The following is a 19,376-nucleotide window of genomic DNA, read 5'->3' as shown; positions in this document are numbered from 1 at the left end:
CCAGTGTCCTCAGCACACAAAAGCTCAATCAGTCGGCTACACTAGTTTACCACCCATTTCTGTTTTTAACAGTGAAGATATTTATTTACCAAGACAACACATGTGTTTGTTCCCAAACCTGCTCATGTCAATCACACTCATTACTGTATTTACATAACTACATATTACATATACTAATGAAATATCTATGCATAAGGAAAGAGTTGTTTTTATTTCAAGTGCAGTGTTATGGAAACACTTGGTAAAGGTGAAAAGTATTGCTGTCCATTTAGGGGTGAACAAGATAGCTATGAAAGACTAGGTGTGGAGGGGAATGTACAGGTCTGCAAAGTTTTAAGGCACTTACTCTGCAAGTATCTGAATTCTTACACTGAAGAAACCAAATATGGAAATGATAAAGGATGCAATATGGGTGCGGCTTACACGAGTAAACAAATGCAGAATGCCAATATATAAATCCATGAGTAACCAAGAGTATCATGACACATTATCCGACTTTCCTTCATGTAATGCACTCTGAAATTCTCTCGTCTAATTTCTTCAATCGCATTTTTAAAAAATGTTGGTTGTGACCCACTAGAGCGATTTTGTGACTCATGGTTTGAAAAGACACTGCCTTAATCCAAGCCCTTAACTTTATCCAGGGGGGACTACAAATGTCACCCAGCTACTGAGTCAGAATTATGATCCTGGACTCCACATTCTGTGGTGTGTCTACTACTCTGAGCAACCTGCCTTCTGACCCAGCAGTTTCCTCTGCAAAAAGTAGAAGGTAAAATGAGGAATTGTGTGACAAGCAGAAATCCTAGAAAGGAAAGGAGAAACACGCCCTCTTTCTCTCTGAGGCTCCACGCTCCTCTAAGCGTCCTCCACAGCAAGCTAGTCCCCACACCGGCTGTCTGTGTTTTTAGCCCCTAACGAAATCATACCAAGTCTCTTGTGCTACAGACACATATTTGGAACCGTGAACCTTGTACCTGGGCAGAACACGTGAGCTTTCTAATTTTAGAATGACTTCAGCCCCACGTGGGAAAACTCCAGACAATGGAACGGGGAAGCAGGTTGCAGTTCTGAAAAGCTTTTGTTAGGCGAGGTGAGCAATAACCAGATCCCTGGCTTGCTGGCTGACCTGTGTTCTACCTGTTTTCCAAACAAAGTACTGTCTTCAAAGACCTCTCCCTATAATCTGATTTGCCCTCCCTCCATACCCCCAGCCCAAACTTGCCCTTAACAGTTAAACCCAAAGCCCCCACCAAATCCGACCACCGTCTCCCCGTGCAAGCTGATAAGAGGGACCATCCCTCTGAATGACGCCACCATGAATGTTCCATGGTCTTTCATCATCACCTTTGAAAAGTCTCCCAGATGCTAAATTAAATAAGGTTTCCAACATTTCCTGGTTCCAAGTGGGTGTCAATAGACACAGGCTAGAGGAAGGAGCAGAAATTCAGAGGCTTAGAGAACCACCCTGAATCACCCAGGAATTAGGCAAAGAACAGAAGGAGCTTGGCTCCCAGGTGTCTGAGCAAGGCCCTCACCACACCCCTGGATCATTAGAATGAGTCTCATGAAAATATGAGAACCAGATGGGCAGCCTGGGAACGAGGCAACATGGCGCAGGGTTAAGCAAGCAGCCACCCAACAACTTAACCAGGGTGCATTCTGTCCCCAGTCAGGAGCATGAAAAGGTGCCTTTGAAGACAGGCCGTGACTCTTTCCTCACAAAGGTGTGAGGTTCTAAGCTGCAGGTGCTGGCATCCTCACCTCGCCCCCAGTTAATGTTCCTCTGCAAGCTTTACAAACTGACAACCAACCAGATACAAATTTTCTGTCCTGGCCCGCAGACCACCGACTTCTTAGAGCAACGATTTTCTAAATCACACACTAAGCAGTCAGCTGTGGTTGCCGTCTGTTACTGTGAGGCTCTCATTGTGGGGTCACCTTTGTGGTGGAGACAAGGACAGAGAAGTTGTCCAGCAACTACAATGTAGCCTATGTGTGTGTGTATGCATGCGTGCACACACACTCAGTTATTCAGTCACATCTGACTCTTTGCAACCCCACAGACTGAGGCTCACCAGACTCCTCTGTCTGTGGAATTTTCCAGGTGAGAGTACTGGAGTAGGTTGCCATTTCCTACTCCAGAGGATCTTCCCAATCCAGGGACTGAACACAAGTTTCTTGCATCTCCTGCATTGGCAGGTGGATTTTTTTAACCACTGCACCACCTGAAAAGCCCATAATGTTAGAACCTGAATGTAAAATAGCATCTGGCTCCGAGAGAACGAGACACAGGGCAGTCACACCACCACTAGCGTATCTGAGGGTCATGGCAAGTTTGACCACCGCCATACATTCTGAACATTACTTTGCCAACAAAGGTCCATCTAGTCAAGGCTATGGTTTTTCCAGTGGTCATGTATGGATGTGAGAGTTGGACTATAAAGAAAGCAGAGCACCAAAGAATTGATGCTTTTGAACTGTGGTGTTGGAGAAGACTTTTGAGAGTCCCTCGGACTGCAAGGAGAGCCAACCAGTCCATCCTAAAGGAAATCAATCCTGAATATTCATTGGAAGGACTGATGCCAAAGCTGAAACTCCAATACTTTGGCCACCTGATGTGAAGAACTGACTCATTGGAAAAGACCCTGATGCTGGGAAAGACTGAAGGCAGGAGGAGAAGGGGACAACAGAGGATGAGATGGCTGGATAGGATCACCAACTTGATGGACATGAGTTTGAGTAAGCTCCAAGAGTTGGTGATGGACAGGGAAGCCTTGTGTGCTGCAGCCCATGAGGTCACAAAGAACCGGACACGACTGAGCGACTGAACTGAACTGATACTTTGAAGGCTGCCTTCGAAATCCTCATCAAAGCTTTCTAAGCAGTCTCCATCAATCCATCACAGTGGTCATGTGAAAAACTTCACAGGTTATTCCTAAGTCAAGGCCAACATCCAAACAGGAACCAGATGAATAACTTGCCTGAGGACACGGCAGAACTGAGACCAGATGGGTCTAACACGCAGGGCTCCCACCTCCAGCCTGAGGCATGTATTCCTCCAATGTCCCACCCAAAGCAAATGTCTGAGAAGCATTTCTGATGATAATAATGCCAGTTTCCATGCCTCTGGCATCATCTACCCTCCACATTTGGGGGGTTATAAAAAGGAGGATTGAAAGAAACCAATGAAACCTCAAACAAGAAAGCCAAGAGCAACTATGAAGTCATGAGGTCACGGGACCTTTTTGGGGGGAAAGCACAAGAATGCCACATGGGATCAGCCCCTGTTCCTTCAAGTTCATATTCCACTTTTGACTAGCATGTGGAGTTTGAAATTTTCTGTCTATGCTGCTCCATCAAAATGTTAGAGCTTAATTCTGAGTAAGTCTGCAATCCTTTGTTCCAGCACCATCAATCAGGAATGAACAAAAACCTTCTTGTGTTCATTACTATTTCTCATTGCAATTAACTCTCAGAGTGAAGAGATCTGCATGTGGTGAAGCTCTCGTAGCTTCTATCCTAAAATTACCCATCTTCACACCTAGATAGTTTCAGTAAATGAGCCCACCAACCTCCAGAGCATAAGGGTTAGGAGGGACTCCTTTCACTCCTAGATGTGAAAGTCAGTCACCCAGTATACAAATGAGCACATTTTATAAAAGCAGTGTTGACCTGAAAGGAAATATAACTAGAAAGCAAAATATGAAAACATCAAAGGCAATGTGAATTAAATAAAATGCCACAAATTTGAGTTCAGCATCATCTACCCTCCATATTTAAGAATCTAATAAAAAAGAATTACTATTGCTTTTGTTGGTGTAACTGAACTATGGTTCCATTTTAAAAGTTCTTATCTGTTAGACACAAGTAATAGTCACAAGAGAAATGGATTATGTTTTAAACTATACCAACAAAGAGCACACTCAAAAAGGTGAGAAAATAGATGAAGGAACAATGGCAGAGAGATGCTAGTTGTTGAAGTTGGGTGATGGGTACATGGGGATTGACGTTGCTATTATTTCTCCTTTTCTATGTCTGAAGATTTCTGTTATAAACATTAACATATAGTTTTGCTTGCTGAATTATCCAAGAGGTAAACACACATATATTTCAATGCTAGTGTGGTGGGTGTGGCTGGTGGGGTCTCCAGTTTGAGCTGTACCCATAACAAGATTTCAGCCATGTCCGGAGAGGACAGAGTTCAGGTGGGGTGGGCAAGGCCTACAAGGGCCTGGGGAGTCTTCCAGGAAATGGGAAGGTCACCCTAAAGGGAAAGAAAGTTGAGCAAACAAGCCTGATTTAGTCACAAAGCCCTAGCTCCTGGACAAGTGGCTCTGACATGGCCATCACCATTTGGACTTGTCTACTAACTAACCCAGCTCTCTCTGGATTCATATCTTGGTCCAGCAGGGCAGGGCAGAGAGCAAGCAAACATGGAAAGAACTATTCCATTAACCTCTCTGGGGCACAAGTACCACACGTAAGTGACCCATCAGAGAGCAGTGCAAGAGGCCAGACTGGCGGGCCCCCTGCCCGCTCCCACATGTCACCAACCAATACCAAGATCTCAATGACCCCTGCACACTAGAAGGTGTGGCCCTACCCCAGCTCTCACCCACCACATTGGGCCACAGAGCAGCACTCAGCCAGTTACAGGGTCGTGTGCAAAAGGGCAGGCCCACCTACTGTTTTCTGAACCTAAGTCGTCAGGGGGAGAGTATGTCCGATATCAACCTGAGACCGTCTCACAGAAGCAAGGCCAGAAAAGAAACATGGAGCAGAGGTCAGTCATGACCGCAACAAGCATTTTCTGGATAAATATCATTTTCTGGATAAATATCACAGGTTTCCCACGTCTCCCCAGAAGAGCCTAGGGAATCCTAAGGGGCCTCAGCAGGAGCCATGGCAGGCCCCTAAGGGGACTGGCTCAGGTACAACATCCCCTAGCTTTCCTGTGTGATGGATGGAATGGGTGTAGGGGGTGAGATAACCGTCTCCCTGGGGGTAGCATCGGCCTCTGCATCACCACAAACTGTCACCTACAAGTGACTCAGAGGGGAACCCGGATGTTGGCCCACCAGGTCCTACAGTGAGGACCACGATGGGCTGGGGGTGCACCAGGAGGGTAAATGCATCCCAGGATGAGGGCTGGGTCAATTGTGAAACTAGCAAGGGTCACAAAGCTATCCCCTCCCCCCTGCATTTGCACATCTGAGCCCTTTGTGATGGGGGAAGTAGTTAAAAAGGGAAAGAACTACTTCATGGAAACTCAAGTAGACCCTGGACTGCCAAAGCACTGCTTTGGAATGGACGGGCGATTCCACCTCCAGTCCCAATGAAGTATAACACACAGGGCGAGAGGCAGTTTCTTCTGTGGCATCAGGGGTCACCAAGTACCTCAGACACCTTAAAGGTTCAAGTGCATCAAGGATAACAGCTCCGGGTGGAGACTGTGGGGTTGCAGAAGCGCTGGTATCCAGTGGGAGCAGCAGTGGCATCTATTATGTTTGGATGGAAAGCTTTGGAGAAGAGCTAAGTACCAGGAACACTGTGTGGTGGTTTGAGGATGTATGAATACAGAGCACCACCTCCTGCCCTGGCACCTCCCTGAAATAGCTAGGGAGACGCAGCTTGGGCCACTGAAGTAACAGATGGGAACATTATGTCAACGAGTGAACAGAGAAACTGGCAGACTGGTACACTGCTGACATAAAAACCGGCTCAATTCCTTTGGAAAGCTACTTAGCAATTTGTTACAAGAATCGTAAATATATACTCTTGCTCCTAGAGCTATATCCCAAGGAAAGAATCCAAAAGAAGGAAATAGTTTCTAGGCATCAAGAAGGAGCATTATAATTTAAACTGAAGACAACAAAAATATCCCATGGGAAAAGCCTAACTGTAACACGTGTCCACTTGAATGAAACATTATAACATTTTAAAAGGATACATTTCAAGACATTCTAGCCACATGGAAAAAAGCACAACTCCAAACCCTGAATTTAAAAAGCAGGCACCCAAATCACTTCCTCACCACGACTAATTGTATAAAAATATTAGTGCACATGAACGAATGCTAAGAGCTGTGAGCAAATGTCGCAGGGGACGCTTTTGTCAGCCTCTGCCCACGAGTAGTTTGCCGCCAACGTTTCCCAACTTTCCAATCTGTTGACCCAGGATCTCAAAATGCAAAAAAGGAAATGCGACTACAAATGTCCAAGGAGAAACTGGAAAGTATTAATAACTAAACAAAGATTCCCAGGCAGAAGGAGACAAGAGGGTTTAGGAATCTGGGTTCTTCTTTAGATGGATTTTGAGGCTCAGCTTGCCAGCACCCTTGCCCACAGGGACTGTGCTGGGATCAGAGCTGGGAGAGGGCACACCCTCGGTGAGCAGGGAACGGTCGCTGTGGGTCGGCGGTTAAGACCTCCCAGGAGCACTCCCCAGGCCCTGGGACAACGTGCAGGAGGCAGATGCATGGGAGCTCAGCAGGCAGGAGGCCGGGGGGAAGCTTGTAGCAGAGGCTCCACAAAGCAGCCAGGGGCTGCTCCCATCCGTTCTCCATACACCACCCCACGTGGAGGGGATGGGATGGGACTCACCACTCAGGGCGGATGTGCTGTTCTCCAGGGCCTGGCACACGGCCAAGAAAATACCTGTGAAGAGGAAGAAAAGAAGACAGGTGAGAGTCTGGCCAGCAGCCAACTTCTCAGCCTTCAAGGATGGGTCCTTCTCAAGGGAAAGAGTTGATATTTTACAAAGTGGCCAACAGGCAGTCGTAGCAACATAATACAGAGTGGTGGTGGTTTAGTCACTAAATTGTGTCCAGCTCTTTGCAACCCCATGGATTGTAGACCGCCAGGCTCCTCTGTCCATGAGGATTCTCCAGGCAAGTGGGTTGCCATTCCCTTCTCCGGGGGATCTTCCTAACCCCTGGTCTACCACATTGCAGGCAGATTCTTCACCATCTTGAGCCACCAGGGAAGCTCAGTACAAAATGAATAAGTGGGACCCTTTGTGCAAAAAGCAGGAAAAAAGTGCCTATTAGCATTACTAAAATCTCAAGCTTTTTCTTTCCTGGTCTCTCTCTCTCCACTTGTCATGATGTTTCTTGTTTTAAAACACCTTATAGATATGTTTTATTGTGATAAAATATACATAGAAGTTACTATCTTAACTCTTTTTAAGCGCACAGTTCGGTGGCTTTAAGTATGTACATGATGTTGAGCATGTCATGATACTTGTTACGTGCTCTTTCTGGTCTTGCTCTCTCTGGGGTGTGAGGAGACTTGCAGGGTGAGCCCAGCTCCCCAGAGGCACCCTGGGCCCCAGCAACAGTACCCAGGCGTGCACGGGATCCCAGACAGCTGGGTCCGCCAACAGGGGGATGGATGTGCGGATGTAAGCGACCCAGCTGGGGGCAGGGAAGCCAATCAGAGGTTTCTTCTTCCCAGAAACCAGTTGCCCCAACCCACCGTGGGCAGGTGACCTAGAGGGTGTCGCAACATCTACCCGGGGGTACGTGGATTAGGGGAGAGGAGAGGCTCGCCCATGTCCGTCTTCCACAGAGACGCAGCTGGGCGACCAGCCTCGATGGGGCAGCTGCCACCATGCCCTACCCAGGAGGGGCACACACCTCATTCCAGCCTTTCTGGTGTCCAGGTCCCAGGTGGCAGGGGTGAGAACCCACCCAGGGGAGGCAGGGAGGTGGCAGTAGGTGGGATCACAGGAGCCAAGGCCCCAGGGCCCTGCACACACCCCACTGTCCCATTGAACTTCATTTTCCTTTCACATTTATAATGTGAAAGGAAAACCATTAAGTATGTCCAGACTGTGACTGTGTGGGCATGAGCCCCCAAGCCCAGGGCCCACTTGAGCAGGAGGCTCTGGGACCACAAGGGTCGCATATTTCCAAAGCCACCCCGGCCAGCAGATGACCTTCTGCGCCCGCATGTTACAGCCCCAGAGGAAGCAGAGCAGCACAATTCTGTCGAAGAAGGAACCTCTAGGAGTTATGCAATCAGCATGAACTAAGAATGATTCCCTAAAACTGAACTGCAAAAACATGCTGTGGTGGTCACGCAATGAGGCCGGGCCGCCTGCAGGCTAGCCCAGAGGCAGCACAGAAAGAGGCAAACCTCTGTGCTGTGACCCCACCCCAAGGCTCAGGAACAGTACACCCCTTGCCACGCAGGCTGTGAGAGCTCCTTTCCCCCATCTCTCAGGGTGTAGACATGCCAGCCCTTGACTCTCAAGGGAGAAACATGCTTGGAACAGATATGGCAATCTGCTCAGGACTTCCCTTTAAGCCTTTGACCTGAGAAATATCTAAAAGCTTCAGGCTGCTCTCACTGCCAGCCTGGCATGAATTTCCCAAATACTCCTACAGAGTCCCGAACCTGACACTTGGTGCTGGAGTTGGGTGGGGGGAGACCAGGAGGCAGTGGCAGAAGGGGACGAGGAGAGAAAGTGAAATCACATGTTGGCCTGTGTAATTCCTTCTTGCTGCTCAATAGACACTACCTTTGGAAGCAAGGTCTCAGGGCCCCCCTGGGCATTATCTAAAAGGCCGAGTGTGTAGTCGACACACCAAGCACTAAACTGAGGGTTTCCTACGAAAGCAAGGAAAAGTCTCAGAGGTTTCACCCAGTCAGCTGGGGACCTGTCACAAGCTGATTTTACTGGCATCACCACAAACCACTCGGGGCCAAAGGTGGCCAGTGACCTGTGGAACCGAAAGGAAAGACTCACAGATGCTCTGTAAACAAACCTCTTGAGAGGAAGCACCACTGGCCTGTCACAAACAGTGTATGAACAAATGCATCTCCTTCCCCTTTCCGTCCCAGCCCCGTATCCATCCGTCTGTCCATCAGTCAGTACGGTTCCTGGCTGCACGCTGACCTCTGCTTAAGCAAAACCTGGACTAGACAGCACACACTGTCCAACCTCAGCCAGGAGGGAGCGGAGGTGCTCCCCAGCATCCGGGGCGTGTGGAGGGGCGCTGCCTCAGCCTTGGCGCGAGTCCATTTGCCATCCCACCCCCTGGGTTCCTTACCTGGGAGCTCTCAGCTGCTGAACTTGCAAAGATGTTTCGGGAACTAATTAGGGGTTACAAAACCACCATGTTCCACAGAGGAAGGACACTGGGTTTTTAATCATAAGTTGAGCAGTACAAGAACAGTTCCTTTCCGGTATCCCCCACAGTCCCACGGAAAAACTCTTCGGTGCCCCGGGGCTCTCTCTGCAATTTCTGTGTAGACACAACTGCAGCAGGGGCCCTGTGATGGGAGATGAGCCCTTTGCTTCTCCTTCACCATGTGGTGGGCTCCCTAGGAGGGTCCCAGACCCAAAAGACAGGGTCTGACTTCCGTCACGTCTCACAGGGGCACAGGTGCCACTTACTGGGCAGGTGGCAGTCCCAGGCCCACCACTTGGCTTTTACATGCTTTATCTTCTTTAGTCCTCACCATACCCATGACACTTATTACTTATTGGAGAAGGCATTGGCACCCCACTCCAGTACTCTTGCCTGGAAAATCCCATGGACCGAGGAGCCTGGTAGGCTGCACTCCATGGGGTCGCTAGGAGTCGGACACGACTGAGCGACTTCACTTTCACTTTTCACTTTCATGCGTTGGAGAAGCAAATGGCAACCCACTCCAGTGTTCTTTCCTGGAGAATCCCAGGGACAGGGGAGCCTGGTGGGCTGCCATCTCCAGGGCCGCACAGAGTCGGACACAACTGAAGCGACTTAGCAGCAGCATACCCATGACACAGGGCTCCTCCCGGCCTCCCTGCCTTCTGGTCCAGTCTATGGAAACACCCCCATTTTACAGATGAGGAAACTGAGGCTTAGACAGGTTGAGAAATCTGCCCAAGTTCCTGCAGCCCAATTCAGACTCAAGTCTATCCAACTCCTATGCCTGAGACAGTGTTTAATGACCACCCCACACACCAGTCCTTCTGTCATGGGTTGTCATGACACACTGGAAGGTACCAGCTATGACCACCAAAGAGTCCAGACAACAGATTCAGGGGGCCTCGGCACCAGGTTGATCCATCTCTTCCAGAGGCTCCATCTGTTGCCTCTTGTGATATTTCCACCGCCTCCAATCCCCCCACTATGAGCAAGGTCTACCGAGAAGGAGCAAGGGTGTGAACGTCCAGACTCCCCACAGCATAACCTCCATAAGCCCAACTGCCCAGACTTCCAGCCCCCTGGGCTTTGCTTGGAACAGCTAGACCATGTGAAGGCCAGAAACACATGGCCTTGGCAGGCTCCGAGACTCATCAGAGGCACAGGAATCCTCCCTGGAGCACCTGCTTGGGTTCAGACGTAGGCATGGCCGCCGCCAGTGGCCCTGGGGAGACAACGCACAGTTCAGATGGAGAATCAGAGGCTACAGGTGCCTCTCACCTGAGGTTCAAAGCCGGGCCTTGCCTGCCCCAAGGCCATCCAGCCAGCCTCCCTCCAGGCAGGAATCCCTCTGGGTTGCTCCTGCCAGCATCCCACTTTGTCTAAATAGCTCCAACGAGGGGAATCTCAGGATTGTGAACTCAGTAAAGCGGGGTGGTGGCGAGGGGAAAATCTACACGTAATGGAAGAAAGACCTTGTGAAAGACGGACCCCAGCCTCAAGGTAGCCTAGGTTCCCTAGGCGGCCCTCCAGGAAGGACAAGGGCCGCAGAGCTTTCGCTTCAGCTTTTGGGATGCAGATGGCTGCTTCCAACAGGAAGAATGGCCAGAGAGAGGACAGCCTACTTACCTGGGAGCTCACAGGTCAGGGCCAAGGGGAAATGTTGCCGATGGATGCTGGACACCCATCTCCCCCGACCACAGAGCAGGATGCCCCGTCCGTGCAGCCCCACGTGCATGCACAGGGTTGGGACCTGGCTGTACCTTGAGCACAGGACACCCTCCATCCTCTTCTACCTGTCAGCCTGGTGACCGCTTCACCTCCTCTGCAGACACTCAGCTCTAAGGCCCTGACCTGGAAGAGGCATTGTCAGGCCCCCGGCCACCCTGGCAGAGGTGACCATGCCCTGCTCTCACCTCCACTACAGCTGGTATTTGCTTCCAGGCTCCCACCTACTCTACTGTGTAGATCAGCTGCTTGCCCGAGAAAATCAAGGCTCCACAGCTCATCCACTTTCAAATCCCCTAAGCCAGGCTTCCTGAGCAAAGGAGTGAGGGTGAGGTTTTGGCGTCAGGGAGATGTGGGGAGGGGGGAGAGAGGTTGCAGCAGGTCCTTTTGGATGAAAGATGTCTTAGCTTTAGTGGAGCTGGTGAGGAAAGGCCCGCAGGGAATGACCTAATGCAGGCGGAGGGGCAGGAACCAGTGGAGAGACAGGCAGAAGCGAGCGTGGCCGTGTGGAGGGCAGCCAGGATCTCACTTCCTCTCCTGCCATGCTTGGGGCTGCGGGGCCATGAGGCTCAGAGCAGAAGCTCAGGAAGTGAGGATGGTACCTACAGGTCGAGGTCTTCAGGTGACACCCATGAACAGCCATGTAGGGGACAAAAATATGTGGAAATGGGTCACAGGGAACCCAGGGTCTGCTGGTACTAAGGTAACTTCTGGTACCAGGTTCTAGGGTATCTTCTCTTATGAATTATATTCCAACACCTGAAATTTATCTACAAATATGGCAGGATTTTTAACTGCAAAACCTGCAATATTGTGTGACTTAGTATTTTTCAACACAAGAGGTTTGATAGCCAGGTACAGATGCTAGCTTCAGGGTCAGAAGTGATTAGGAAGAAAAAGGGAACACACAGCAGGCAGGGGCAAGGAGGGAAGCTGGCAGGACCAGTAAGACCAGGAGACCCGTGCCTGACCCTCCTGCGAGAACAGCCATAAATGTCGCATCGAAAGCAGCCACGCGGCATCCTCAATCACCCCAGTGCAGAGTTTCTCCCCAAGGAAGAGGTGACAGTTCACAAGTGCCCCTGCTTACAGAGACACCGGTGACACTGGCTTGAGAGGACGACAGGCAAAGCAGCAGAGGAATGTGTGGAGTAACTGGCCGGACAGGATCAGGAGAGCTCAGGGGAAGGCGAGGAGGGTTTAGAAATACGTGACACAGAATGAATCACTTTGGGCCGAACAGCTCACGGGACAGAGGGCTCTTTCTCTCCCCATCCCAGCATCTGGAACTCTGCCTTCAAAACACAGACTAAACTTTGCTACCCCAGGAGAGTCTTATCGAGAAATTACTTGAAATGGTTAGTGCTGGGTTTCAGGTGGTAACTCTGCAGGGAAGTGGGTAGCTCTTGTGACAAACTCATCCAAGTGAGGTTCTGACCCTGCACCCAAACAGCTCCACAGACACGTGAACCTGTATATGAACCAGTACACACCTGTACGCAGCAGTGGGCGGGAAGACCACGGGCGCCTGACTCATCTCCCGAGCTCCCTCCTTGCATCATTCAGCCATAAGTATTATTGTGGCCGAGAGCGTTATTAACAGTAATAGCAGCAACATTTCTGCACTTACGACATGCCCTGCATCGTCTCATTCAGTACGCAAAGCCAGTCCTAGGAAGCAGGTACTGTTCAAGCTCCCAGTTTGGAGAGGAGAAAGTCCAGATATAGGAGATTAAGTCACTTGCCCAAGGTCACCCAGCTTGTAAGTGACAGACATGGCAGCTCATGTTACAGGGCCCAGCCAGCCACCCTCTGCTTCCCCCTATCCTGTGGAGCGCAGCCAAAGGACACAAACACTCTAGAAAAGTCTTCTTCTCCTGGACCTAAGCCAGATGTGCTGTGATACGGAGGTAAGTCCAGAGGCTAGGGCCATCCGTGAGCGGTGTCACCTTTAGCAAGTCCCTTCACGGCTCTCAATCTCAGGTTCTTTATGTTTAAATGACAGAGTTGCGTCAGCCCTGTCCCTAACTTCTGGGATGATATGGGGCTGGCATCGTTCTAAACCATCTGTCTGGGGAAGAGGGGTATGGACATACTTGGCCTCATTCTGATGCTCTGTGTGCAGGTGGATCCCTTGCCTTGAACCAGGATCAGGCAAAAGGCTGCGTGTGCTTGCCTCAGTGAGTGTGCGCAGTTTGTTATAATTTTGTCTTTCGATTTAGCATGTCCATGGAATATCAGAAGATGGGAGAGATCCGAAACTAGAACCTAAAAGGGCACGTTCCATTTCTACATTTTCAATGCAGTCTTGACGTGGGCTTGAAGATATATTCGAAGCTTACAGCCCAGGAGCTTGGGACCCTCAGCTGCCCTTCCTAATGACTCGTGGGTGGCCAGAAGCAGCAAAGTCTAACTACATGAGTCTAAGGCAATACTTTATGACTACGACCTCCTAGAAAATAAGCCAGTGTTACTTGAATGCTCATGGTATTTTCCATGTCTGTTTGTATATCTGTGGGTGGGAAAACCCAAAGTGTTCAGGTTGAACCTTCAGGATCAGGGAGGTAGAAGAGACAGGCAGATGGGTGTCTGCACTGAAACCCTGTACCACTTTCTAATCCCAGCTCAGGGTCTATTATGGCAGAGAAAAAAGGAGCCCTGCTGTAAGGACTGGGTTCGAACCCTAGCTCTGCCGCTCCTTAACTGTGAGACCTTAGCTGTGTTATCTAACCTCACTTTGCCTCTGTGTCCTCATCCATAAACAAGGACAACACTTCCTCACATGACTATTGCAAGGATTAAATAAAATGAAATAAAGTATGCAAAGTCAGAGGAAAATGGACTCTCTCATACTACATGGAAGGCAGATGAGTATGGGCTGCTAAAGCCAGCCCACAATCCCACATTCCCATCGACACTGTCCCACTGCCAGGCCCCAAGCACTGTTTCCAACCCTGACCTTCTCCAAAGGCTTGGACCTCAGACCTCGTGTCTCCTGCCCTTCTCCACTCCTCCTCCCGGGTTCTAGGTGGGGCTGAAGACCAGATACCATCATTGGCCCCTCCCTCTCCTTTGCCCCATCACCAAGCCACAAAACCTCCCACAAGTCTTGCCTCCACCTCACCCATCTTATCCATCCCTCTACATCCCTACTGCCATTGCCAAAACTCAGGCCCCATCATCTCTTCTGGGTCTTCACAACAGTTGCCCGACTGGTTTTTCTGACCAAAGCATTTTCACCTCTGCTCCTGCTGCCAGTGAGCTTCTAGAGCACTTGGACCACCAGACCCCTTCCCTCTAAACTCTGCTCACAGAGGCCCAACTGAAGTCCTGCCCAGAGACTTCAGGCTCATAACCTGGTCCTAAACCCCATTTCTACTTGGCTCCGCCCACCCATTCCTGGCAGGCACCAGCCACCTTCCCTGCACACAACCTGTCCACACTCAGCTCAGTGTCTCGGACTCACGCCACTAGGGTCCTAACTTGAGTCCTTGCAGTTATGCAACCTTGGCCTGTTGCCAGCATCTCGGTCTCCTTCACTATGAAAGAGAGAGAAAGGTATCCATCTCCCACACGGGATTATTGTAAAGACTGACTGCAGGGACTCAGGATAAACAGGTAGTACATGGGGTGGCTCTTGAGGAGGGTGAAAGAGGAGAGTGAAAAAGCTGGCTTAAAACTCCACATTCAGAAAACTAAGATCATGACATCCAGTCCCATCACTTCATGGCAGATAGATGGGGAAGCAGGGGAGACAGTGGCTGGCTTTATTTTCTTAGGCTCCAGAATCACAGTAGACTGTCACTGCGGCCATGAAATTAAAAGACGCTTGCTCCTTGGAAGAAAAGCTATGACAAACCTAGACAGTGTAATAAAAAGCAGAGACATCACTTTGCTGACAAAGGTCCATCTAGTCAAAGCTATGGTTTTTCCAGTAATTGCGTACGGATGTGAGCGTTGGACCATAAAGAAGGCTGAGCACTGAAGAATTAAGGCTTTCGAACTGTGGTGCTGGAGAGGACTCTTGAGAGTCCCTTGGACTGCAAGGAGATCAAACCAGTCCATCCTAAAGGAAATCAACCCTGAATATTCATTAGAAGGACTGAAGCTGAAGCTCCCATACTCTGGCCACCTGATGCAAAGAACTGACTCATTAGAAAAGACCTTGCTGCTGGGAAAGATTGAAGGCAGGAGGAGAAGGGGATGACACAGGATGAGATGGTTGGAAGCCATCACCGACTCGATGGACATGAGTCTGAGCAAGCTCCAGGAGATGGTGATGGACAGGGAAGCCTGAGGTGCTGCAGTCCATGGGGTCACAAAGAGGCAGACACCACTGAGTGACTGAACTGAACTGAGATGGGTGGGATGGGCTAGGAGGTGGCAAGGACACTCAAGATGGAGGGGACATATACCTATGGCTGATTCATGTTGATGTACAGCATAAATCAACACAATATTATAATTATCCTTCAATTAAAGATAAATAAATTAAAAAGAAAAAGAAATGACTGAACGAGAAAGCCGCAGAGACCACGGCAGGACCAGGTGGGTGCTGCATTGTTGAGAAACCTTTGTTTCTTAAGGCCTGGTAGGTGTGATGCAATGCCTCACACTGCTACACACACATCTTCCTCTCTGCTCCTCACAACCCCCCCCCAGGTCAAAGCCTTACAGCACAGGGCTACCTGCTAATATGGTGGTCTGAGAGGACCCCCACCCCCACACCCCGCAAAGCAGACAGCACACAGGAGCAAAATATCTCTGTAAAACAGTTAACCAGGATGCACCAAGCATCTCCTCTGGGTGAAACAGGCCCTGTGCCCACTCCCATCCATGCCCCACTCTTTCTTGTTAGGAGGAAGCAGAGTGGAAGGTTCATCAATGATCCTGGACCAGGGCTGGGGACTGAGGCAAACTTCCTCTTGCACAGGCCCTGTTCCAGTCCTGGCAGGCCGAGGGCCTCGACGGGGACTGCAGAGCAGCTGGGCTAGTATGACTGAGCTTTCCTGGAGTTTCCTGGCTGCTGAATCACCAACTCACTCTCCCAGTGCTGAGCTCTGAGGCTGCAGGAAGCTGTGACAAGCTGAGGTGCTCACACCCTGTTCCAGCCGACTGACCCTCATGTGAGGCATCAAGGTGTTAGTGCAGAGGGCCATGCTCGACTTTCCCAGAGTCCCTGAGGAAAGAAGGGGTGGGAGAGTGGACCAGACATAGGGCTGGGATCCAGTGGGAGGCGCAGTGACACTCCCTGCAGGGCCAGGGTCCCACAGCTGCCAGCAAATTCAGGAATCAAACACCAAGCCCCGCCCACTCCACGGAAGCCCACTGGCCCTGTCCCAGCTTCCCCTGGCCTTGTGGTGGCGCCCAAATGGCCATCCTCCGGGCCCAGGGTCAGCAGAGGCTCTGCCCGTGCAGACCTCAGCCCAGCAGAGGTAGTCTGTTGGCAGCCCCAACAAAGGCGGACCCATCCCTCAGCTCTGTCAAGGCCATGAGTGCACACCACTCACCACCAGTGGCTTAGAAGTAGGCTACGAGAGGGGAGGAGGTGAAAACATAAGCAATCCTTGAACTCTGCCCTATTTCCTCCACGCGATGATGACAAACTCATCCTTCCCACCACTCGGCTCGAACACCCTCAGAACCACCCTGCAGGAGGCACGGCGAGGCTGGGGTTTGAGCCAAGATAAACACCAGTGGGACTTGGCCACATTTCAGATCAATGTAGCGTTGGCCTTGGGGGCTGGGGGAGGGCTGGACAGAGGGGACAGCCCTGCACCAATGCTCATTGCCACCATCAGGCCTCTGTCATCTTCTGGGTTCTCGGGGCTGACTCCAGAACACCCCTTAGGAGAACTCACCGGACTGCATAAAGACCGCTGATTGAGAAGCAGAGCTCAAATGAGGACACAAATCCCCAGAAGATGCATTTTCAAGAATTAAAGGGGAAACACCCTGAAGTTCTTGGAGCCCTGCATCACAAAGCAGGCTGGGGAGAGGTCTAAGTCCTCCTCCCCTGAAAGTGAGGGGGAGGAGGAGGAAGAGAAGAGAGGAGATGAAGAAGGGCACGGAGGAGAAGAGCAGGTGCCAGCTGTGAGAAGGGCCCAGATGAGAAGTGGGTAAGAGGCACTCAGAGAATCCTCTTTCACTAGGAGAGCCTGACCAGCCCACCCCTAGCCCAGGGCTTCTGCCCACTGGCAGTGCGTCCTGGGGGCAGTTGGTAATTGGTGGGGTAGGTTTTGACTGTCAACAATGACATGGGGGCTCTCCTGGTATCTAATTAGTGGTTAAGAGCAGGGATGGTAAATTGCTGCGATGCACAGGAATTTGTCCTCCTTAAGAGGCTAACAGTGCACCCTGTTGAGAAATTATGGACCCAGGCATGGAAAGTCTCTCAACTATAGGTCATTCAGCCTCCAACTGCATGTGGGCAGAAGCACCCAAAACTCAAGGGAGACAGAATAAGCTGGCGGTACGTGAACGGACAGGGCGGCTCAGGAAAGCCTTGCCAGCGGCCTGGGGGAGCTCGCAGCGGACTGCAGGATCAGCCTGCCTTCAGGTAACTGGGCTGCTTCCTTCCCTGACATTCGGTAATTCCCTCCTTTCTGTGTTCATCTGTATGCTTCTCTATAATAACCCAGAGCATCTGGGTTGCACAATAGGAAGCCAGGCTATAAAGTAACAAGACCAACGAGCTGCCAACAAGCGTGCACCCAGTGATTTATAGTCTCAGGGCTCCAGACTGACTCCTGGGGGCCTAGAGAGGGAAGGAGAGGAGGCGTGGCAAGGAGGGCAACTGTCTCTCGGTCCACTGCCTGACTTCAGAGCCCCTGAAGTATTTCTCTCTGGCCCCTGTTCGGTGAATGCCCCCAGTGCACTTAGTCATATAGGAAGAGTTTCTTTTGCTGATTGGAGACACATCAGTGAGGAACAAGGCACGCCTGACCCCACAGTTTCGGGGTGAAGAGCATCATGTACCTCTCAGTGGTGTCAACGTAAATCATTTTAAAGAAAAAAAACACCCTGGGGAAGCATGGTAGTGTTCCCCTACCAAGCCTGCTCCTGCCCGTCCCCATCTACCTGGTTAACTTTGGGGTAGGGGGACAGTAGAGATGTGAAGTCTCAGAAGAAAAGAGGGAGGGAAGAGGAAGTTTTCTGCTCAGATGGTTTAGCTCTAGCAAGAAGAGGAAAATGACAGGAAGAAGAACGTGGACAGCATCCCTGGAATATTCTGCGTGTTTCCGAAGCACTGCCCAGAAAAATCACTTGTCCAAGTGAAAGTCGGGCAGGAACCAGAACCAGCTGATAGAACGGTATAGCCACTCTGGAGGACAGCTTAGTGGTTTCTTGCAAAACCAGACATAGTCTTACCATATGGTTTGGCAATCAAGCTCCTTGGTATTTACCCAAATGATTGAAAATTTATGTGTACACACACATACACACACACACAGAAAGCTGCACACACAAATATTGATAGCAGTTTTATTCACAATTACTCAATCATGGAAGTAACCAAAATATCCTTCAGCAGGCAAATGGATAAACTATGGTATATTCAGACAATGGAGTATTATGCAACAATAAAAAATGAACTCTCAAACTGGAAAAAGACATGAAGTAACCTTAAATGCATGTTCCTAAGTGAAATGAGCCAATCGGAAAGGACTATGTACTGTGATTGTGTGATTCCAACTACATGACATTCCGGAAAAGACCTAACTATGGAGACAGTGGAAAACGATCACTCACTGCCAGGGGTTTGGGATGAGAGAGAGAGAGGAAGGGAGGAACAGGGGGAGCACAGAGCACCTGAGGGCAGTGAAACTGTTGTGTGTGATACAATGGTGGATACGTAGCATCACACATTTGTCACCATTCATAGAATGCATAACACAAAGAATACACCCTATTGTAAATGAGGGACTTTAGTCTGTACTCTAGTTAAAAAAACATTAACTTTCATTAAAAATAACGTTCCAATATCAGCTCATTGATTATAACCAATGTGCCACACTCAAGCAAGATGTTAGTGACAGGGGAAGTAGACGAGAACTCTTTGTACTTTATGCTCAACTTTTCTGCAAGCCTGAAACTGCTCTAAAAAACACAGTCTAGGGACTTCTCTGGTGGTCCAATGGCTAAGACTCCATGCTCCCAAGGCAGGGGGCCCGGGTTCGATCCCTGGTTAGGAAACTATATCCCATGCGCCACAGTGAAGGTCAGAGACCCTGTATGCTGCAACATAACTAAGACTCAGCACAGCCAATACGCCTGTTAGACAACTGTGCATTGATAGTGGCTGCCAGGGAGCAGCTTTGCTCAGCGGCTGATCTGACTAGGCTGAGCCACCTGGACCCTGCGCCTCACTCTCACACTGGGGGCATGTCAGGATGGGAGGAAGAGGGGGAAACCCTCTGGAAATAGGCCATGGATAAGGCAGATAGGAACCTGGAGGGGAGGAAAGGGAGGAACAATGGGTGAAAGAGTCTTCCAGAGAAGTCTTTCA

The 19,376-nt window shown here is 50.1% G+C and overlaps 1 protein-coding gene across 3 annotated transcripts in view; it reads right to left on the bottom strand.

The window, feature by feature from the left end:
- The window catches only part of TGFA (transforming growth factor alpha), a 115,624-nt gene that overhangs the window by 73,373 nt on the left and 22,875 nt on the right, over positions 1–19,376 (bottom strand). For 2 of the 3 annotated variants that reach the window (XM_006049244.4, XM_025260843.3), the window contains exon 2: positions 6,606–6,659. The exons of the other annotated variant lie outside the window; for it this stretch is intronic. In XM_006049244.4, coding sequence (XP_006049306.1) covers positions 6,606–6,659 — 54 coding nt within the window. The remainder of the gene's footprint in view (positions 1–6,605; positions 6,660–19,376) is intronic. 3 annotated transcript variants of the gene reach the window in all.

This window comes from Bubalus bubalis, chromosome 12 (assembly GCF_019923935.1).
Source record: "Bubalus bubalis isolate 160015118507 breed Murrah chromosome 12, NDDB_SH_1, whole genome shotgun sequence".
Lineage (NCBI taxonomy): Eukaryota > Metazoa > Chordata > Mammalia > Artiodactyla > Bovidae > Bubalus > Bubalus bubalis.
This window is presented reverse-complemented; position numbering and strand designations above follow the sequence as displayed.